Below are 20,492 nucleotides of genomic sequence, written 5' to 3'. Positions count from 1 at the left end.
CAGAAGTTGTCTTCCTTCCAGAGGCAAAGAGGCAAGGAGAGATCTGGAGCAGAGAGAGGAGGAGGAGGAGGAGGAGGAGGAGGAGGCCCTTTTGGGGAAGAAGGCGGAGCTGGGGAGGCCAGGCTCATTGCATAAGCAAGACGTCAACAATTCGCGGGAAAAACAGACTTGCAAAAGGGAAAGATGGCGCCTGGTGCTGGGTCCCTCTGCCCTGGAGCATCTTTGCAACTTTGCACCCTCCAGGGTCTCTTATAAAGAGGGGCATCAGCCATGGGAGACTATTAGCCCTCTCCCTGGAGGAGAGAGAGAGAGAGAGATCCAGATCCAGATCCAGATCAGACATCACTACCCCAGGATTCGAACTCAGGATCCTGCATTTCTTATAAGGCATTTCCTCCCATCCCTGCCACAAGACTGGAGAGGGCTGTCCAGCGAATGAATGGAAGAGGAATCACTGCAATAAATAGGTAAGGAGGTGGAGGGTATTAACTATTAATTATTATTAATTATTATTAGTATTATTAATTTTCTTTGGGGGCATTCATTTATCTATTGATTCATGCATTTATTGATTGCACTTGCATCTTCCAAAAAGTGGGACACACACACACACATACACAGACACCCCTAATATATTTCTGTATCTTATACATATATATATCTAATATGTATCTTTATCTAATATATATATATATATATATATATATATATATTAGTTACGGATATGTATCTCATATATATATATCGCACTCTTGGGTTTTTCTTGTCAAAGGATCTGGTCAGTTTTCTTGGAGAGAGTTCACAAAACGGATCGAGGCCACCAGATTCCTTTTTTCTGGGGAGCTTTTGCTGCTTTAGAGATTTACTCTGGAGTAAATGTGCACCTTCCTCTTTTGAAGTGGCTGAAAAGATCTTCTCTGCCCTGTACTTTTTGCTAGATCCCAGGATCCCAGCTCCATCAGGATCCACTTACTCCCAAGTAAGCAAAGGAGGGGGGATCTTGTCCTGGGGGCGTCCCTTTCTTCCACCTTCTTTCCTCCTCTTTGCAAGAACTGTCCCTTGTTTTCTCCCTGCAAACTGCAAAGGTGAATGTCACTTATTGCTTTGCAAGGGAAGCCAGGTTGGGCCCAAAGGAGCCTTACTCACGAGTAAAACCATGAGTTTGGCCAAGGCAAAAAAGGGAAGAACCCTCCCCAAAAAGAGGAGCTGCTTTTCAAAATCGAAAGTGACTGTTTCTGAGGATCAAGAGGAGAGGTTGGGTCAGGCAAACGTTTGCAAAAAGGGCGGAGGACATGAAAAATGCATTTAACAAACACAGTTGTGCATTATCTAAAGAGCATTCCTCCGACTGACAGTCCTGGCTGCTCCCAAAAACATTGACAAGATCCCATTTTGCAGGAATGATCCTAAGGGATCCCTAGGCATTGAAAGGCACTCTTGGGTTTCCTTTTTTAATTGCAAAGAAAACTATGTTTCTCTCTGGGCTGTGACTTTGTAGCTCCACAGCATCCTCTCTTGGCTGGAAAGAGGTTTCCTCCTTTCAATCAGACTGTTAGTTCCACCCCTGGCCTAAAATATTATATTGAATCGGCCAATCAGGACAGCGCTAGGTCACCAGCTCTTGAGTCAGTGATATGATGGAGATATAATAATGATGATAATGATGATGATAGTAATAATAGATGCGTGCAGTATTATTTGAGGATACCGCACTGGTTTCTAGATTCTGGGATAGAATCCGAGATGTGTCAAAACTCAATGATGTGTGGCAGATTGTGGAGCCGATGAGGGTCAAGGTTTTGCATCGATGGTCCGTAACTTTATTAGTTGGTAACCAGGTTGCAGAAATGCAATGAAATATAATGGAATTGTAAGGATGCACATCTGGGCACTGGCAGGTGTGCTGCAATGCTCACCTGGGGCTTCTGCTTCCCATTGGGTGTTTCTGATGCACACTAGGCACTTCTGAACACGGGTTGGGCACTTCTGATGCACATCAGGCACTTCTGGTGTGTATGGGGTATTTCTGATGCATGCCAGGCACTTCTGATGTGCATTGGGCACTTCTGATGCATGCCAGACACTTCTGACCATGTGTTGGGCTCTTCTGATGCATTTCAAGCACCTCTGACCATGTGTCAGGACAAAACTTCTGAACATGTGTTAGGCACTTCTGGTGAAAATCAAGCACTTCTGATGCATGTCAAGCATTTCTAACCATGTGTTGGACACTTCTGATGCATGTCGGGCTGTCACTTCTGATACATGTCAGGTGCCTCTGATATGCATTGGGCACTTCTGATGCGTGTCAGGTGCTTCTGATGCGCTTTGGACACTTCTGATAGTTTCAAAGGTGCTACAAGATCCCCTTGCATAGGTGACTTAAAGGCACATAGACATACACACATTTGCAAAGACACAGGTAAAGCCTTTTCCAGCTTTTAGTTGGGCAACCCTGGGAACCAATCAGATGAATTAGAAATTTTGGCAGAGCAACTCTGCCACTTCCTGTAAACCTTTGGCAGAGATAGATTGACTAGGCCTGCTTCCTCACTGCAGAATTAATACAGTTTGACACCGCTTTAACTGCCGTGGCTCCATCTTATAGGATCCTGGGGTTTGTAGTTTGCTGTGGCACCCGAGTTCTCTGACTGAGAGGGCTAACTAGCTAGTCAAACTACAGATCCCAGGATTCCATGGCATGGATCCATGGCAGTTGAACTGGTGTCAATCTGCATTAATTCTGCAGTGTAGCTGGAGCCTGGGAAGGAGTGAGGATTTTGATTGTTTTTTGACAGGCGCCTCCTATGTGCCAGTGGATTGTGCAATTGGCCTCAGTTTGGGCTGGCCTTCGGACGAGTGACCTTCTTTTGTTGGCTCAACTGATCTTGCAGACTTTCAAATGCCACAATTTGCACATGGTGCAAAGGCAAGCCAATGTGGAGATAAAAATACATCTTGGCAGACCGTCCCTGCTGTTGGCTGAAGGGCCACCTCTGTCATCCTTTGGACTGACAGACCTTAGAAAGGGACTGCGGAAATGATGAAATCTAGGCAAATCCCAGAAATCCATAGCATCGAGCTGTTGTAGTTAAAGTGGTGTCGAACTGCATTATTTCTGCAATGCGGATGCAGCCTAAGACCCAGATGCTAATCAGAGCAGATGATACCTGGGGATTTTACCATTTGTGCAGGCAATACTAGACCTGCAATTTGATTTTGTGTAAGGCAGTGTCCTGGGTATCCATATTAAAGAAGTGACGTTTTTCACGGGAAGCTTTTCTCCTTTATGTTTCATCTCCAGCGTCCAGCAAGGCTCATGGAGAACAACGATCTTAGGCATGTCTACACAGCCAGCGGACGCCTCCAGCAGCCGACAGTGGACTTGGCTACCAAAACCCAAAAGGGCCGGCAAGAGCTGATGACCAAATTGACGGAAGGACAATATGTCTTGTGCCGTTGGACCGATGGGCTCTATTACCTTGGGAAGATCAAGAGGGTAAACCATGTGTTCCTTTTTTGCTTTTAAAAAGGAACTTCTTTAATGAATGTTCCATCCTGTTCTATTCTCTAAAACAGTGGTTCTCAAACTTTGGTCTTCCAGGTGTTTTTTGACTTCACCTCCCAGGATTCCTGACCGTTGGCCAAGCTGGCTGGGGCTTCTGGGAGTTAAAGTCCAAAACATCTGGAGGGCCAGCGTTTGGGAATAACTTCTCTGAAAGGTATTTTCTCAGGGATGGGTTACATCAGGGGTAGGCAACCCTTTTGAGCCGGGGGCCGGGTAGCTGTCCCTCAGACAACTGGGGGGCCGAAGCCAATAAATAAATAAATAAATAAATAAATAAATAAATAATTTTTTAAAAATTAATTAAATAAATAAGCCGGGACAAATGTAGGACAAAATTTTCAAATGGAGGGCACTTTTTAAAATAAAAAATGGAGGACACGTGAAAAAATTTGCTGATTTTTAAAAAAAAATGTTAAGATAAATGCATGTTTCTGAGGCTTCTATAGACAATTGCCCCCCAAAGGCCCCGGCGGCAATCGGCGGCAGGACCGGGCTGGGGCTGGTCCCAAGGCCTCGCCGGGCCACAGGTTGCCTACCCCTGGGTTACATCATGCTTCTGGATGAGCCCAAATGAATGTGCCTATCCCCAGAGTGGGCAACCTTGGTTATATACCTTTTATCCATCTAAGTGTGTATCTGCACTACTCAGTTATAGCAGTCTGAGATGACTTTCACTGCCATGGTTTCATTTGGGATGAGTCATTTGGGGAGGTACTTAGAATGGAGTCCTGGGATTTGTAGTTTGGAGAGGTACATCATGGTTGTGACTAACTTAGATGGGAGGCTGCCAAGGTGTTGTTGAGTTACACTGCCTAGCATTCCTCACCTTGGTTGTGGTATGTAGGGCTGATAGAAACTGCAGTCCAACAATATCTGGAGAGCTGGCCTTTGCCCATGTGGTCAAAACCATATGTTAGGACTCTGCTCCTCCATGATTCCTATTGTTGTTGTTGTTGTTGTTGTTGTTGTTATTAAAAAATAAATCTTTCTGATTTGCAGGTGAGTGGCTCTAAGCAGAGCTGCCTGGTGACCTTTGAAGACAATTCCAAGTACTGGGTGCTTTGGAAGGACATCCAGCATGGTATGTGAGTCTATAGTTTCTTTCCACAGGTGTGCATGTGCTTGACCTACACAGTAATGAAAAGAATGAAGGAGGGGAACATATTTAAGTGGCAGAGCAGACTAGTGTGCTTTTTCATTCCCCCCAGGATTTTCTATCAAACACCCCTGACTTCTTTCTCCTCTCTAGCTGGGGTCCCTGGTGAAGAACCCAAGTGCAACATCTGCCTAGGAGAGACGACAGGCCCCCTGAACGATATATTGATATGTGGAAAATGTGGACTAGGTAAGAAGAACGTTATGGAGGTTCCTGTGGTCTGTTTTTGGGCTGCTACAAATGGGGAGCAGAGACAAGGCAGAGAAATCCTTTTTGCTGCTAAGCAAACATCATATTGTGAAGTTGAAGGGTTCCATGGTTTTTTGTGTGTTTTGGGACTATGTGCCCATGTCCTAGAAGAGTTTCTTCCTGATGTTTCACCAGCATCTGTGGCTGGCATCTTCAGAGAATGCTGGCATGGGAGAGAATTGGGCACTCTCTTCCATGACAGCGTTCTCTGAAGTTGCCAGCCACAGATGCTGGTGAAACGCCGGGAAGAAACTCTTCTAGGACATGGGCACATAGTTCGAAAAGCCCACAAAAAACCCCCCCTAAACCTTATATTGCTTTCTGCATAAAGGTGGGGAGCAAAGAAGGTTGGTTAAAGTCTCCTCAAAGGAGCTGTTTTGTTTGGCTCGAGTCCCTGGTGGACAAACAAGTTGCCGATAGGCTCAGCGTTTTGGATAGCGTCTTTAAAGTTCATACTAAAACCCAGGCCTGTTAACATAGGAGTCTCTAGCTGCCATGTGCCTGTAGAAAATACCCTGCTTCTATTTGCAAAACTCTGCCTCTGCTTCCACCAGGTTACCACCAGCAATGTCATATCCCAGTGGTGAGCACTCGGGAGAACTCCTTGGCAACGCCTTGGTTTTGCCGGAGATGCATCTTTGCCTTAGCTGTGCGGGTGAGTGATGTGGAGGGAAAAGAGCATCAAGCCAATTTGCATGCAACTGATTTGGTTTTTATGAATTAAATCATGGGGCCCTCCAGATTGTGTTGGACTACACCTTTCAGCAGCAACAAACAGCATAGCTGCCAGTCAAACATGTTAGGAGCTGCAGTCGAAGAACATCTGGAAGGTGTATCCAGTGGCTAGACACAACTAGAGAAGACCCATTGCAGCAAGGGGATTTACACAAGTGTTAATTTGACACTCAGCAGGTCTGATTTAAGTGAGGCTAGCTGTTGGATTTAATTGTATTTTAATTATAAATACAGTGTCAAACTTCATTAATTCTGTGGTGCGGACGCAGCCGTTCTCTGTCTGCTGACATCTTTTTTGTCGTCTCTGTTGTTTGCAGAAAGGTGGTGCCTTGAAGAAAGGAGCCATTGCCCGGACGCTGCAGATGGTGAAGATGGTGCTGTCCTATAACCCCGAACAGCTGGAATGGGACTCACCCCACCGGACCAACCAACAGCAGTGTTATTGCTACTGTGGCGGCCCTGGCGAGTAAGACCAATGGATGAAACTGGCAACTGTGCCAACCAAAACCAATGATGGTGGTAGGGTGGTAAACAGGATAGGGGCAAAACCTGTCCTAGTTGTTTTTTTGGGGATTCACTCTCTTGCATCCCATCCTATTTTCTCCATGCCTCCTTCCAGGTGGTACCTGAAGATGCTGCAATGTTTTCGCTGCCAACAGTGGTTCCATGAAGCTTGCACGCAATGTCTCAGCGATCCGATGCTCTTTGGAGACCGGTAGGTGCTTCTGTTTCTCCCTTCCAAAATTACATTCCTCTGTAAGCTTAAGTCAAAGTTAAGTGAAATTGTTGCAGTAGTCTGGAATAAATAAAAAGAAACTCTCTTTTCAGGTTTTACATTTTCTACTGCTCGGTGTGTAACCAGGGTCCAGAGCACATCAGACGTTTGCCCTTGAGATGGTAAGTTCCAGACTTGAGCCTCTTGTACTTTGTCTTATTGGGAACTGTAACAAAACACTGGCAGTTTTGTGAACTATTTAATAGCCTTCTCTGTCAAAGAGCTCTGGTGCCACAAAATATGACAAATCCCAAAATCCCATAGCATTGTGGCATGGCAGTTAAAGTGGTACCAAATTGCATTAATTTTGCAGTGCAGATGCAGCCCAAGTAAGGACATGCACAGATGCCATTGGCAATTCTCTCTGGGTATGTCACCCTAAGAGCCAATGTGCTGTAGTGGTTTGAGTGTTGGACTATGACTCTGCGGATCTTTGTTGGATTCCTTGCACAGCTATGGAAACCATTGGGTGGCCTTGGGCGACTCACACTCTCTCAGCCTCGGAAAACCTTGTGATAGGGTTGCATTAGGGTTGGCATAAGTTGGAAACAGCTTGAAGGCACACAACAACGTCGCCCTGTGAAATTCATGGGCTCTCCATAAATCAACAGGTGACTTGAAGGCACTCACACACACAAATGTCACCAATATGAATCTGGTGAACGTGTATTGCATTGTTGCCTTCAACTCATTTCTGACTGATGTCGACCGTAAGATGAAGCTATCACAGGGTTTCCTTGGCAAGGTTTGTTCAGAGGAGGTTTGCTGATTCTTCCCTCGAGGCTGAGAGAGTGTGCCTTTGCCCAAGGTCACCCAGTGGTTTTACATGGGTGCCTTGAAAAATTCTGCAGGAAATCCTATGCCTGGCGAAATTGCACTCATGCTTGTTCCTTTTCTGTACACATGCGCACAGGGTCGATGTGGTGCATCTCGTGCTCTACAACCTGGGTGTCCAAAGTAAGAAGAAATACTTTGACTTTGAGGAAATCTTGGCCTTTGTCAATCACCACTGGGACCTTTTGCAGCTGGGGAAGGTAAGAACCAAAACTGTCAGTTACTTCCATGAATGGCATGTTTGCAGGGGATTTGAGCTTTCCTCATTTCAACGGATGTTGGTTAGAAAATTGGATGGCGAAACTTGGGTTCCCTCTTGTGGTCACTGGATGAGCTACTATAAGAAATCAAGATAAACTATAAATTACCTGTGAACTTCCAGGATGTCTAGCCACTGGGTTCAACTAGGGAAGTAACTCATTTCATCCTTAGATTCCTCAGTCAGACCAAGAAATTGGATGCTGGCTTGGATAGCCCACGCCGGCTTGAATTAGGATGTGACTCTTTCTCTCTTTAAAACCAACTTTGGTCTGTTTTCCCCTTCTTTTCCCAGCTGACTGAAACCCCCATCGCAGAGCGAGGTTCCCATCTTCTGGATGCACTCAACAGCTACAAAAGCAGGTGAGCATAAAAGGGGCATTTCTCCGCACATGTCCCCCACTGGTACAGAAATAAATGGAAGAGATTTGTGTGAGTCCAAATGGAGGAATTTTCCCATTGCCGCTCTGAGATTTACTTTCCTGGCATTGCTTCCTTTCGTGCTCCTGATTTTGTACACTTGAAGGCAAGGCTTCAATGTACATCAGTGGTTCACAGACTTTGGTCCTCCAAGGTTTTGGGTTTCAGCTCCCCAGAATTCCTGATTGTTGGCCAAAGTGACTTGGGCTTCGGGGAGTTGAAGTCCAAAATGCTTGGAGAACCAGAGTTTGGGAAACACTAGAAAGTTTGGCCAATAATCAGGAATTCTAGGAGCTGATGTCCAAAACATCTGGAGGACCAAAGTTTGGAAACCAGTGGTCTAGTCAATGCACTTCCAGCTTAAGAGATGCCGAGGTTTGTTTCTGCACCTTTCAGATTTCTATGCGGGAAGGAAATCAAGAAGAAGAAGTGCATTTTCCGCCTGCGGATCCGTGTCCCGCCGAACCCGCCGAGCAAACTCCTGCCTGAGAAGACCCCAGGACTGGTTGACGGCAGAGCCTCCGAAGCAAAGAAAAGGGGGAGACTGAAGCATTCCCACAAAAGCAGGTCTGCCTCTAGCCATGCTCTTGGTTTATTTCTCATGGGAGCTGTTCTCTTTTTACTTCTTATAGCAACCCTTTGAGGTAGGCTGGGTTGGGTGATGGTACCTGGACCACAGTCACACATTGAGCTTCATGGCTGGATTGAGACTTGAACCCAAGTCTCCTTGGTCCATGACCAGCTTGGCATCCTATAGCTGTTTTGGATTCTGGAATTCCAGATAACGGAGACTTGACCTGTATAACAAAGGTAGTGAGCTGATAAAAACTGTATACCAGAAATGTCTAGGCTTCCTGATATTGTTGGTCTGCAACTCCCAGCAGCTTTGGCCAGCATTGCCAATGCTGAGGAATGCTGGGAGTTGCAATCCAACAGCATGTGGAGGGTAATGTAATTCTTACTCCTGTTGTACTCAGACTGGCACCCTCCTTACAATCTTTCAGCAAGTAGTTCAACCCCTTTTTATTCCGGCGGGCATTTGAGAACTAATTTTTTTCCAGGGAAACAGGCCTTGGATAGTTTGGTGGGCTTTGATTTGTTGCTGTTTCTAGTTTGTTTTAACCAGGTTTAGTTTGATGATGGCTTGAATTGCTTTTTAACTTTCATAGGTTGTGGATTTCTAATGGTGTTTTACTGTTGCAAGCCGTCTTGAGTCCGACACTGGGGAAACGGTGGGTTATAAATTTGAAACACTTCCCGTGTCTGGTTCCAGATTCTTAAAATATGGATTACGGTCCCCATCTATTGAAGAAAGAGGAAAATGTTACTCTTTCACACAGTCGGGCAGATGAAATATAAGAAGCCAAATATCACATAACCTGTTAATAGATTCTTAATTTCTTAATTCCTTTATTATTTTCCCCTTCACAGTTCATCAACATGCGATCTCCAGCAGGAAAGCAGGAGGAGGAAAAGATCAAAATTTCTCTTGGAAGATGCTATTCCAAGTGTGAGTTTAGTGATATTGTTGGTATATTTTTAAAATAATTTTCCTTTGCTCTGTTTAAATGGGGCCCCACTCCAGACTTCTTCTATGGGATGCAGTCATCGTGCTATAATTGTGTAGGGTCAAAGGACCTTAAGCTGGGTGTTTCAAAACAGTGGTAGGCATTATATGACCCACGAGGCACCACTATATGGGAGGATGCTTGTAACTGAATTTTTATTTCCTTCCATTCTTCTTGCCCCACTCAGAGTGATTTTGCCTCGGCTTGGAGCACAAACCACCATCTGGCCAGCATCTTTGATTTCACGTTGGATGAAATCCAGAGTCTGAAAAGGTAACCGGCACCGTGGCTAAGGATCCTAGCTTAAGCCAGGCCTTGAGCTGTTGCCAAAGCCCTGCTTAACCCTGCGTTTTTGCTCCTTTCCAGTGCAAGTTCAGGTCACACTTTCCTTTCCGAAGTGGACTCCACAGACGCCGTCAGCACTTCGGGGTCAGCGACAACCAGCCTCTCCTATGAATCAAGGTAGGAGATCCTCTCTTTCTTTGGCATCATTGGCAGCACAATTTAAGAAGGCATTTGCCCTCTTTTGTTTTTGTAAGTCTTTTTTTAAGCTCACCTCCCATTCTTAAAATGCTAAAACCTTTTCATTCCGACAAAAAGTATCTAAGAGCAGGGCTTGGGTGTATAATGCTTTAAAAATTGTTTTAAGAGCTTTTATCCATAGGACCCCCTATGGATACCAAAATTCAAGGATGCTCAAGTCTCTTAAAATACAGTGGCATAGTAAAATGGTGTCCTTTATATAAAATGGCACAATCAAGGTTTGTTTTTTGGAGTGTGTGTGTGTGTGTGTGTGTTCAAGCTGTGCATGCATATGCAGGCAGTGGTACTTTTTGGCCAATGAATAACATCCTCATTCCATTGAAAGTGATGAAAGTGGCATTGCAAATGACCTGCCATGTTGCACATTGTGCACTGCATGTTGTGCATTTTGGTGTCTTCTTGGACCATTCCCACTGACTATAAATCACTGTACGTTGTTGTTGCTATGTGCCTTCAAGTCATTTCCAACGTAAGGCGACCCTAAGGCAACCCTTTCACGGGCTTCTTGGCAAGAGGTTTCCATGGCTGAGCAGGGATCCAAACTCTTGTCTACAAGAGTCCTAGGGTGCATCTACACTATGAAATAATGCAGTCTGGCACTATGTTAAGTGCTGTAGCTCCAGCCTATGGTATCTTGAGATTTATAGGTTGACAAGGTCTTAGCCTTCTCTTCCAAAGGACAATGGTGCCTCACCAAACTACAAATCTCAGTATTCTGTAGGTGCCATGGCAGTTAAAATGGTGTCAAACTGCATTATTTCTACACTGTAGATGCAGCATAGATGCAAACAACTATACTACACTGTCTCTCTTTGACTAATTATTGCTGCCTTAATATGACCATTTTGCTGTTGCCATTTGCCAGCAGAAGGAATATGGGCAGCCGGAAGCGTAAACTGACCGCCAAGACTTACACGGCCATCGAAGCGAAGCAAAAATGCTCACCGCATCTGCGGAGAACTATGCCCGGCTGCTCTTCCGAAGACAGCGAGGCAGCCTGCGTGCCTAACCGTGCCATCGATTGCCACACTTTTGAGCGCATGAGCGAAGATGACTCGTCCCTTTCCCACCTCAAGTCCTCCATCAACAACTACTTTGGGGCTGCTGGCAGGCTGGTGTGCGGCGAAAAGTACCAGGTCCTGGCGCGACGGGTGACCCTGGAGGGCAAAGTTGAGTATTTGGTGGAATGGGAAGGCACCACTCCATATTGATGCTGTGCCAGTGCGTAGGATTTGGAGACTTAAGGAAAGAAATAGGACGGGTGGGGATGAGTTGGAGGAAAATGTCATATGATGGAGTGGCGCAGCCATCCTGGGCAAGGCCTCTCCTGGAAAGAGTTTACTTAATGCTTATTCAGGGGTGCCCTTGGTACACTGAGTTGCTGGTTGAGGTACTTCAACAATGTACCCCAAGAAAGGCTTTGTTGGCGTGACCATGTGTGTTGCTAACTGACTGCCAAGATAGAACCCCGTTGCTTTATTGCTGCTTTTTCTTGTTTCTGTTGTTGCTGTTGTTATGGAAGGGAGAGGAGATGGAAATGGGTGGGTTGAGCCAGTCATGGCAATGCCAACCAGGTATGGAAAGAGAGGACTTAAAACCTTTTATAATGGCATCTCTCGGGAATGGCATCGCTCTTTTCTCCAGGCTGAGGGAAAGAGAAGGAATTCCAGGGCACCATGATAGCCTGGCATGACAGACAAAACTATCCCGCTGAAGATGGTCCTTGTTTTATGCCAGGCTTGGCCATGCCCAAAATAGAGGCAAAGGTGCCTTAGCAAGCTATTTCAGCGCACAAGGCGGAAAGTCCCACAAGCACTTCTTGCCCACTGGCAATAAAGATACTATAAGAACGAAGAAGATTGCCATTTGTTTGCCACCCTTTTGTGGCACCCAAAACAAGCTGCCTAAGGTAGCCTCCTCCTTTCTCCCGCATGGCAGGGCTGGCAAGGAGATTGAAATGTGAGGATAGTTTTGGGCTCCATGTGCCCAAAAGCTGATTTTGCCACAGCTGTGAACTCCTGAGCAAGCCTTCTGCCATTTTCCTTTGCCCATGCCCTGCAAAGTGGGGAACGATACGTACTGGCATCGCAACTGGAGTTTTGTTGGGATTGCCGAAACGATGTAGAAGAAATGTGGTTCTGAGCACTTGAAATGAGCTGTGTAAATGCAACAAGAAAGGAAAGTTGACTGGCCGTCCCAAGCCATTGCTAACCTTAAAGTATTTAAGAAATGCTGCTACAAAATGCATAACCAAACAGTGCTACTTTAGGCTCCAGTGTTATCTTGAGCCCCCTGAATCTGCACTATGCCATATATATATATATATATATATATATATATATATATATATATATATCTCACCCATTGAACAGTCATCAAGTTTTTCTTCTGTGGAACTGTCATTTGGAGACTCCTTGTGGAGGGTTCATAGTCCCGCATGGAACTATAGCTCCCAGGATCTCTTGGCTTGGATGTCGAAAGTGATTGAACTTTGTAGTATTGCAGTGACGCCATGCGAAAGGCTCACTTAAAGCTTGTCAAAACTTGAGTGCGATGAGAGGGGCTCATTGGGGTCTTAAGAGTGAACAGGGTATTTAAGGTTGGTCCATAGTGAGAAACTAAGAGGCCATCCTGGGTCATAATGTTGTGAATGTCCTTAGCTGCTATGGATACAAGTGTGGGTAGTATTTTTTGGATAATGTTTTGCAGAAACAGAGCCAATGAGACCAAGTCTACGTGTCCAAGAAAAGTACAGTAGCATACCTTCCAACTGTCCCAGTTAGTTGGGAACAATTGCAATTTATCCTCGTCATCCTACTTTTCCCACTGCAACGAAAATGTCGCAGATTCTCCTACTTTCCCCCGCTTTGTCCTCAGCTTACTTCAATTGCTGCAAACTTGAGTGCAAAAGTAGTTTGCCCTCAATTAAATCCATTGGCGGATATGAGAAGAGGAGGCAAAGCTTTCCCTTCCCAGTAGACTCAGGCAAAAAGCAAACCGCTGCAGCCTCTCCTAGCTTTTAGCATTTTGACCCCACTGAGATGTTGCTGGACACACTTGCCTTGGTTTTCGTTGGTGAAATGTTGGAAGGTATGTATATAGAAGAGAGCCAGCATGTTATATTGGTTTGAATGTTGGACTATGACTCTGGAAACCAGAGTTCGGATGCCTCCAAGGCAAGTTCTCTCAGCCTCCAAGGGCAAAACCAAAGCCCCTCTGAAACAACCTTGCCAAGAAAACCCCACAATAGGATCGCCGTACGTCGGAAATTACTCGAAGGCACCCAAAACTAAGCAAAAAACAAATGCATGTGGTCTAAGACATCCTAAATTCTGAGAAAGATCCGAAAAAAGGACAGGAAATGTTGGGGCTGATTCCCGCTATCTTTTAAACCGGATCGCAAATCAAAACCGGTTCAAATGACCCTGGTTCCCACTTGAATTGAATTGCTGAAGCGAGGGGGGGGCATGCGCTAGACCCATTTAACCCACGTCTTTTTGATGCTGATTTCCCCCTCGTCTTTTTGGATAAATCAATTCCATGCAAGTGTGAGCCAGATGTGGATCGGAATCGATTTAAATTTGCCCTTCGACTGGCTGGAACGGATCCATTTTGAATTGATTCGTTCATCAACGTGAATGTGAACCACAAGTGGGTTATTTTAGAGGGGGGGAAATGAGATCGGGGCAAATGTAGCATGAACCACGCTCTGTGGTCGAATTGATCCATCAATTCGGACTGCAAACCGATTTTTCTGTAAGTGGGAAAGAGGCCTAGGTTTGGTAAGGTAGGACATGGTGGCGGATGCATTTTCAATGCCCAAGTGTCCTTTCCCCCTTTCATGAGTGCCTTAAAGAAAAGAAAAGCAAAATGTAAGAACAAGTTTGTAACACAACCCAAATTTGTCAGTGTTGTCCCCACAACTGAGCGTTCCTCCTTGGCCCCAATGAGAAAAATGGGGAAAGGAGGGAGCTCTCAAAAATGTATTTTCTCCTGGAGATAGATTTATTATTGTTTGCATTGGTTTGGACTGATTTTTCTAATGCTTCTGTGCACCTTCTTATATATAGGTATAGATATATATACATTTTAAAAAGAGAGAGAGCCACAGTCACTTGTGTTGCTGCTTTTTAAATAACTGACTTTGTGTGTTTGTCTGTTTCTATTCAAGTTGTAATTAATGTGTCTGATGTACAATGATTAAAAATAAAAGGAGCCATTTTAAGTCTTTCCAAGGCGTTTGCGTTGCTTGGATCGGGGAGGATTGCTTTAGATTGTGGTCTGATCTGCACTGCAGAAATAATGCGGTTTGAAACCACTTTAACTTCCACGGTGCCATCCTTTGGAGCCCTGGGATTTGTAGTTTGTTGTGGCTCCAGAGCTCTCTAACAGAGAAGGGAATTATAGTTTGACAAGGACTTTAGAAAGAGAGTGTGGCAGAGTGGTTTGAGCACTGGACTCTGGAGATCAGGGTTCAAACCTCGCTCAGCTGTGTTGGGCAAGTCACACTCTCTCAGCCTCAAAGGATGGCAATGGCAAATCGCTTCTGAAAAAGTGTGCCAAGAAAACCCCTAAGTCAGAAATGACTTGAAGGCATGCAACAAAAAGGACTTGAGCCTTCTTTGCCAAAGTGTACTGGTGCCTCGCCAAACTACAAATCCCAGGATGGAGTTGTGGCTGTTAAAGTGGGGTCAAACAGCATTATTTCTGCAGTGTATATGCACCTTAGGAGAGAAACTAGTTCCCCTCTTCTACCTCTGTTTTAAAAAACCTCAAAGCAAAAATGATAAGTGTAATCTGGGAGAAAGAGACACAACTTTATTTCCTCCACCCACCCCCTTTATTTACACAAAAACACAATCGACACACATACAGTGGCCAGGATCTTGCTGGTTAGTCCGAATTAGAGTAGACCAATTCAATAACTGAGTCACCATAGAGGTAAATTCCATAGATTACTGGGTCTACTCTAATCAAATCTAGCAACAGGATTTAGCTCCACATTGTCTAAGAGATTTGCATCTGTAACCCTGGGAGGAATGCATTGCCAGATGTTGCCAGAGGTTTAGTGCTTAATGCAGCAGATTAAAGAGAAGCTTCTCAGGCTCTGAAACTGGCCTTTATATTTCCAATCTGAAATGAGTTGCAAGCCATAATTTGCAGAGACCCACTCCGATCGATGAAAATAGCCTTTACGAAGTGTGCAAGGCCATGAAATCCCACTCGGTGACTTTGCGCAAGTCACACTGTCTCAGCCTCAGGAGAAGGCAAAGGCAAACCTCTATGGATTTTTTTATCCATGGATTCAACCATCCATGGCATGAAAATATTTTTAAAAAATGTATAAATTCCAATAAGTAAACCCTTTTGCCATTTTATATAAAGGACGCCATTTAGCTGTGTCTTTGTATTCAATGGGACTTAAGCATCCATGGATTTTGGTATCTATGGGGGGGGGGGTCCTGGAACCGAACCCCAGTGGATACCAAGGGCCTACTGTTTGTGTATATAAATCCTCCTGCTGCTCCTCTTCCAGTTTTGCCTTGAAATGCCAAATAAAAATATTGAATTATTATATAAGTTCCAGTTTCCTCCAGAGCAGAACTCTACTTTTGGGTATGGCAAAGAGAGCCGTTCTCAGTTGAATTGCTGATGCGCTTTTCAGAGAACATGGCGCCAAGGGTCCTTTGTGCAGGGCTGGTTGGAAGCATCTTTTGGACCCTAGTGTCTAATCGTATGGGATGCTCTCCTCGATCCACTTTAAATAGGCTGGGTTTCCCTGGTCGATGAGTAGGCTGATCAATTCAGGGATTTCAAAAGGATGCGCAGACCTGGAAAAAGAAGGGAAAAATTGAATTCTCACTTTTAGAACGAAGATTGTAGTCCGACCCCTTTGATTCAGGGCCTTTGTTCACGTAACCCATTGACTGGGCAAGTCACACTCTCTCAGCCTCAGGGGAAGGCAATGGCAAAGCTTCTCTGAACAAATCTTGCCAAGAAAACCCCATGGTAGGCTTGCCTTAGGGTCACAAGTCGGAAACAACTTGGAGGCACGCAACAACAATTTGTGATGAGAGTTTGTGTGGAGCAGTCATTTGAGTGTTGGATTAGGGTCCCGAGAGACCAGGGTTTGGATTCTCAGCTGGAAAGAGAAACCCACTGGGTGACTTTGGGCGTGACACACAACACTTGACAACACACAACAAGATGGAGTAGACTACAGCCCTCATCATCCCAAGACAACCTATGGAATTGCTGGCGGGGGGTAATGGATGATGTAGTCCAATATATCTGGAAAGGTGTGTCAGAGAAAGATGGATCAACTCCATGTTAGGTGGATGGGATAGGACTATTTTTGCCACAAATGGGCAATTTAGGGTTTCTGGAAGAGTCAAGGACCTCAAAGGCAGAATTGTAACCATCTGGGGTTAAGAATAGTGGTTCTGAAACTATAGCCTTCCAGGTGTTTGGGATTTCAGTCCCCAGAATACTTGAATATTGATCATGCCGACTGCGACTTCTGGGTGCTGAAGTCCAAAATGTTGAGCGGAGAAAAGACTGAGACAGAAGAGCCTCACCTGATATAATCCGACAGCTCCTTGATCTTGGAAGTCCTTGTTTTCAGCAGCTGGGGGGAAAAAGAAAGTACACAGAATTAGGAATTGCTCTAAGCAAGATGAAGATGCCTTGCAGAGTAACACTGACATGCAAAGGAGCAGGAAGCTGGATGGAAATAATGAACGATTCAAAACTTGGCAAGATTTCAGAATTAAATATCATATCCCAAAAAGCAGGAAAGGTCTCTCTGCACACATATACACAGATACACACACACACCTGTGCAAACAGATGACTGTTACAACAATTCAAAGGTTAACTTGCATTAACCTGTGGATGGTATTAAACCTGGTAAGAGAAAACATTAAACCTGGTTCAGCCCACTGGTCTGAGTCTGGTATGAATCCATACTGGACTGAATCCAAAAAGGTTCACACCAGTGATTTAGACCCCAAATATGAAACTGCAGTAAAAGTATAATAGGTGAACTTCATCTCCTTCCCAGTGTTTTAAGGCTAACATATTAATGTCCTCTGGTAGTCTAATATTGTATAGTCAGCCCTTCATATCCACAGACTCTTTATCCACAGATTCAACCATCCACTGTTTGAATATATTAAATATATATATATATATATACAAATTCCAAAAAGCAAACCTGGATTTTGCCATAGGGGCCACCATTTTACTACACCATTGTATTTAACGGGACTTGAACATCGAGGGATTTTGGTATCCATGGAGGATCCTGGAACCAAACCCCAGCGGAGACCAAGGGCGCACTGTACGTTTTAAAGCCAAAAGGATAAAGATGCCAAATTTTTATTTCCTCCAGAAACGAAACGCTTTCTCCAATCAATCAAGGGATCGGCGTCAGGTTCTCGCAAACTTACCAAGAGTATTTCTGTAGCTTCTTCGATTTCCCCTTTCCAAAAATACCTGCACCAAAAGCCAAGAAGAAAGCCATCTTAAACACAAGGAAGGGCACAGCATCCGGGGGAGATTGGCAACCACACACCATCCTTCTGGGGAGGTCAAATGGGTTTGACTCTTGACTCACATGGTTGAGGTTCTCGGTAAGATATCCACGCTAGCAGCCAAGTGTTTCTCCATAATCGCCCTAGGAAAAAACACAGAGAAGGTTTATCATACATGGGCCTCTTTGTGCTTTGTGCGCCAGCTTTGCCTTGTGCTTCCAGAGTTTAAATTCAGGTCAATGGCTTTCTTTGCGAATCGGTTTTTTGATCCTTGGCCATGCGATTGACTGAAACAACCGGGGACATTAGAAGAAGAGAACGGACCTTTCGTTATTTATACAGATATAGAAAGACGAGTGAAAAGGGGGAATTATGGAGGAAGAAAACGTTAACGAGAAACACTGACAAAACTCGATGGGAAGGCATTATAAGCAACAACGCACAATGTAAAATGCAAATGGCTATTTTCTTGTGTTTGCAGATAAGTTCATTGATCTGTATGGTTTGTGTGTGGGGTTTTTTATGTTAATACAAAGTATTTTTTTTAAAAGGATGGATATTTTAAAGCACTGATTTTTGAAAAAATACAAGATCTTGGGAAGTCCAGAGGGTCGGATCAACAAGAGGAGGGCAACCAAAAGGGGGAAAGGTCTGGAAACCATTCCTTAAGAGGAACAGTTTAGGGACCTGGGTCTGTTTCACCTGGAGAAGAGACTATCAAGGTGTGATATGAGAGCCATGTTAAAATATTGGAATGGATGTCCTATTGAGGATGGAGCAAGCTTGTTTTCTGCTGCTCCAGAGACTAGAACATGGAACAATGGAGTCAAGGTACAGGAAAAGAGATTCCGCCTAACCATTAGGAAGAACGTCTCGACGGCAAGAGATATTCAATGGTGGAAGTTGCTGCCTTGGAGAGTGGTGTGGTCTCCTCCTTTGGAGGTTTTTAAACAGAGGCTAGATGGCCATCTATCGAGGTTGCTTTGTTTCTTCCTGCAGGGCAGAATAGGCTTGGTATGGATGACCCTTGGGGGTCCCTTCCAACTCTAGGATTCTTAGATGCTATAACCATGTTACGCGAGGGAGGCTTGCAGTTGTCACCCTGGTTGGCATTTATCACTTGATGATGCCTCATTGCAGAATGACATTTTCCATTTGCGATGCCAAAGGTGAACAATAGCGATAGATCTGGGGAACAATTTTATCCCCTGGGACTACAGACTATCAGAAATCTTACTCTTTCCCCCATTGTGCTCTCCTTTCCAAGATGGAGTATCCAATATGCAATGTATTACAAATACAGCCGTACCATAGATTTTTATAACGGCATTATAGCCATCTTATTTGCGATCCCGCTTCGAGTAATCCCTAGCCTGGAAATTTCCTTTTTTCGTCCCTACTACATACGGAGATAGGCTTTGGATAGCTATTTATAGATTGCAGGCATTTTATCAGCTATAGCTACTACTTATAGTCATCCGACCAAGGCAGCAATTGCAATGAATGCTTCTGGGTTTAATTCCACCGTTGCGCTGTAAACGAATCAACGTTTCTGCATTGCAATATGATTTTTCCATGCAGAAAAGGCTGTTTGCTGCACAGAAAAGGCTGTTTTCTACACAAAACAACCACACGCGAACATCAATAAGTCCTGAATTGTGAACTGCCTTCGAATGTTGCATGGTTTGCAACGGGAAGAAAACTTCTGAACTTACTCGGTGTCCAACTAACTGCGTTCTGGAGAGTTGCATTGCCAAAATAGTGTGTGCGTGTGTGTGTGTATATAGATATATAGAGAGAACTACCTCTGTTTACTAAAAGAAGCACAGGAGAACTCAGTGTCCCTTGGTAAACATTTATTCTGTTCACAAAGATTCAGTGTTTGCAACAAGACCAGTCCTTCAAGCTCAGAAGCGGAAGTCATCACATCTGCCTCTGGCTCCCTGATGGTTCATAGTCCCCTTTCCCCAACTTTTATGACTCTCAATAAATAAGGTTCTATGTGGTCGGACGTTTGAACCATAAAAGACAGATCCAGTTATTGGGCTCTGCAAATAACTGGTTCAGCATCCAAAGAATCGTAGTGTTTTCGGAAGCCATGTGGACCGAGTCCAGACCCTCTGAAGCTGCATCCATACTCAGAAATAATCCAATCTGATGCCGCTTTAACAGCCATGACACCATGCTTTGGAAGACTGGGAAGTGTGGTTTTGTGAGACTAGAGCTCACTGCCAGCGGGAGCAGAACCTACTTCTATGTCCAAGTGTGCCCTCCCTGGTTTTCCAAATGGCAAACCTATCCACATTTCCCCCCAACGTCCCATTTTTTAATCTCTAACCGTCTCTATGTAAAGCAGCTCTATGTATTTACGGCTCCGAACCAGTGCCTTCCTGGCACTCGCCTGACCCCAAAGAGTTGAATGTTCTCAGCGGGTACCTAATGGCAACCTGAGCCAGCCATTCAAAGGCTTGAGCGAATGAGGATTTCAATTATTAATCGGCCTCTCGAGCCAAGAATCTGTCGGCGGACGTACCTTGCAATATCCCGAGCAATTTGTTCGTTGGGGCAACTGACGAGAGCCAGGGAATGGGATCCGGAGATGTAGCTGCCGGTAATGGCAGAGTGTACTTGGAGGCCTATCGTCCTCAGCAGTGGAAACATCAGCAAGGAAAAACCCAGGGCCTGGAAGAAGAAAGAAGACAGAAAGTCAAATATATAGACATTAATAAATGCCAGTTGTTACAAAGCCCTTGGTTTATGAAACAGTCATGTATGGTGAGAGTTAGGTTGTGCTATGCTCCATACTCTCCTGCCACACTGAAGATTTAATGCACCTTGACAGCACTTCAAG

The 20,492-nt window shown here is 44.7% G+C and overlaps 2 protein-coding genes across 3 annotated transcripts in view; one reads left to right on the top strand and one right to left on the bottom strand.

Moving 5' to 3' along the window:
* The first annotated feature begins 159 nt into the window (after nt 1-159).
* On the top strand, nt 160-12,428 carry PHF19 (PHD finger protein 19). 2 transcript variants are annotated; one of them, XM_042480373.1, is made up of 15 exons: nt 160-467; nt 3,305-3,499; nt 4,568-4,649; nt 4,818-4,913; nt 5,528-5,628; nt 6,026-6,174; nt 6,328-6,423; nt 6,537-6,605; nt 7,397-7,517; nt 7,871-7,938; nt 8,392-8,562; nt 9,427-9,505; nt 9,751-9,836; nt 9,930-10,025; nt 10,975-12,428. In XM_042480373.1, exons 2-15 carry the CDS (start codon nt 3,320-3,322, stop codon nt 11,315-11,317), a joined length of 1,737 nt encoding a protein of 578 aa, XP_042336307.1. In that variant the 5' UTR covers nt 160-467; nt 3,305-3,319; the 3' UTR covers nt 11,318-12,428. The 2 variants fall into 2 exon arrangements, with proteins under 2 accessions (XP_042336307.1, XP_042336306.1); XM_042480372.1 differs by having other exon boundaries at nt 10,972-12,428.
* Nucleotides 12,429-15,513: 3,085 nt separating this feature from the next.
* LOC121936713 (protein CutA homolog) overlaps nt 15,514-20,492 on the bottom strand; it is a 6,482-nt gene continuing 1,503 nt past the window's right edge. Inside the window, exons 2-6 of the mRNA XM_042479219.1 lie at nt 20,175-20,323; nt 17,725-17,784; nt 17,558-17,603; nt 16,685-16,734; nt 15,514-15,937 (exon numbers count right to left, since the gene is read on the bottom strand). Of these exons, the coding sequence (XP_042335153.1) occupies nt 15,835-15,937; nt 16,685-16,734; nt 17,558-17,603; nt 17,725-17,784; nt 20,175-20,323 (408 nt within the window). The 3' untranslated portion in view covers nt 15,514-15,834. The remainder of the gene's footprint in view (nt 15,938-16,684; nt 16,735-17,557; nt 17,604-17,724; nt 17,785-20,174; nt 20,324-20,492) is intronic.

Source organism: Sceloporus undulatus, chromosome 7 (genome assembly GCF_019175285.1).
Source record: "Sceloporus undulatus isolate JIND9_A2432 ecotype Alabama chromosome 7, SceUnd_v1.1, whole genome shotgun sequence".
Taxonomy (NCBI): Eukaryota; Metazoa; Chordata; class Lepidosauria; order Squamata; family Phrynosomatidae; genus Sceloporus; species Sceloporus undulatus.
This window is presented reverse-complemented; position numbering and strand designations above follow the sequence as displayed.

Coding starts and splice junctions, on each gene's coding strand:
- PHF19 (XM_042480372.1), top strand. CDS start 3,320: ATGGAGAACAACGATCTTAGGCATGTCTACACAGCCAGCGGACGCCTC. Junction 4,650..4,817: donor TTGGAAGGACATCCAGCATG/GTATGTGAGTCT, acceptor TCTCCTCTCTAG/CTGGGGTCCCTGGTGAAGAA. Junction 8,563..9,426: donor AAGCATTCCCACAAAAGCAG/GTCTGCCTCTAG, acceptor TCCCCTTCACAG/TTCATCAACATGCGATCTCC.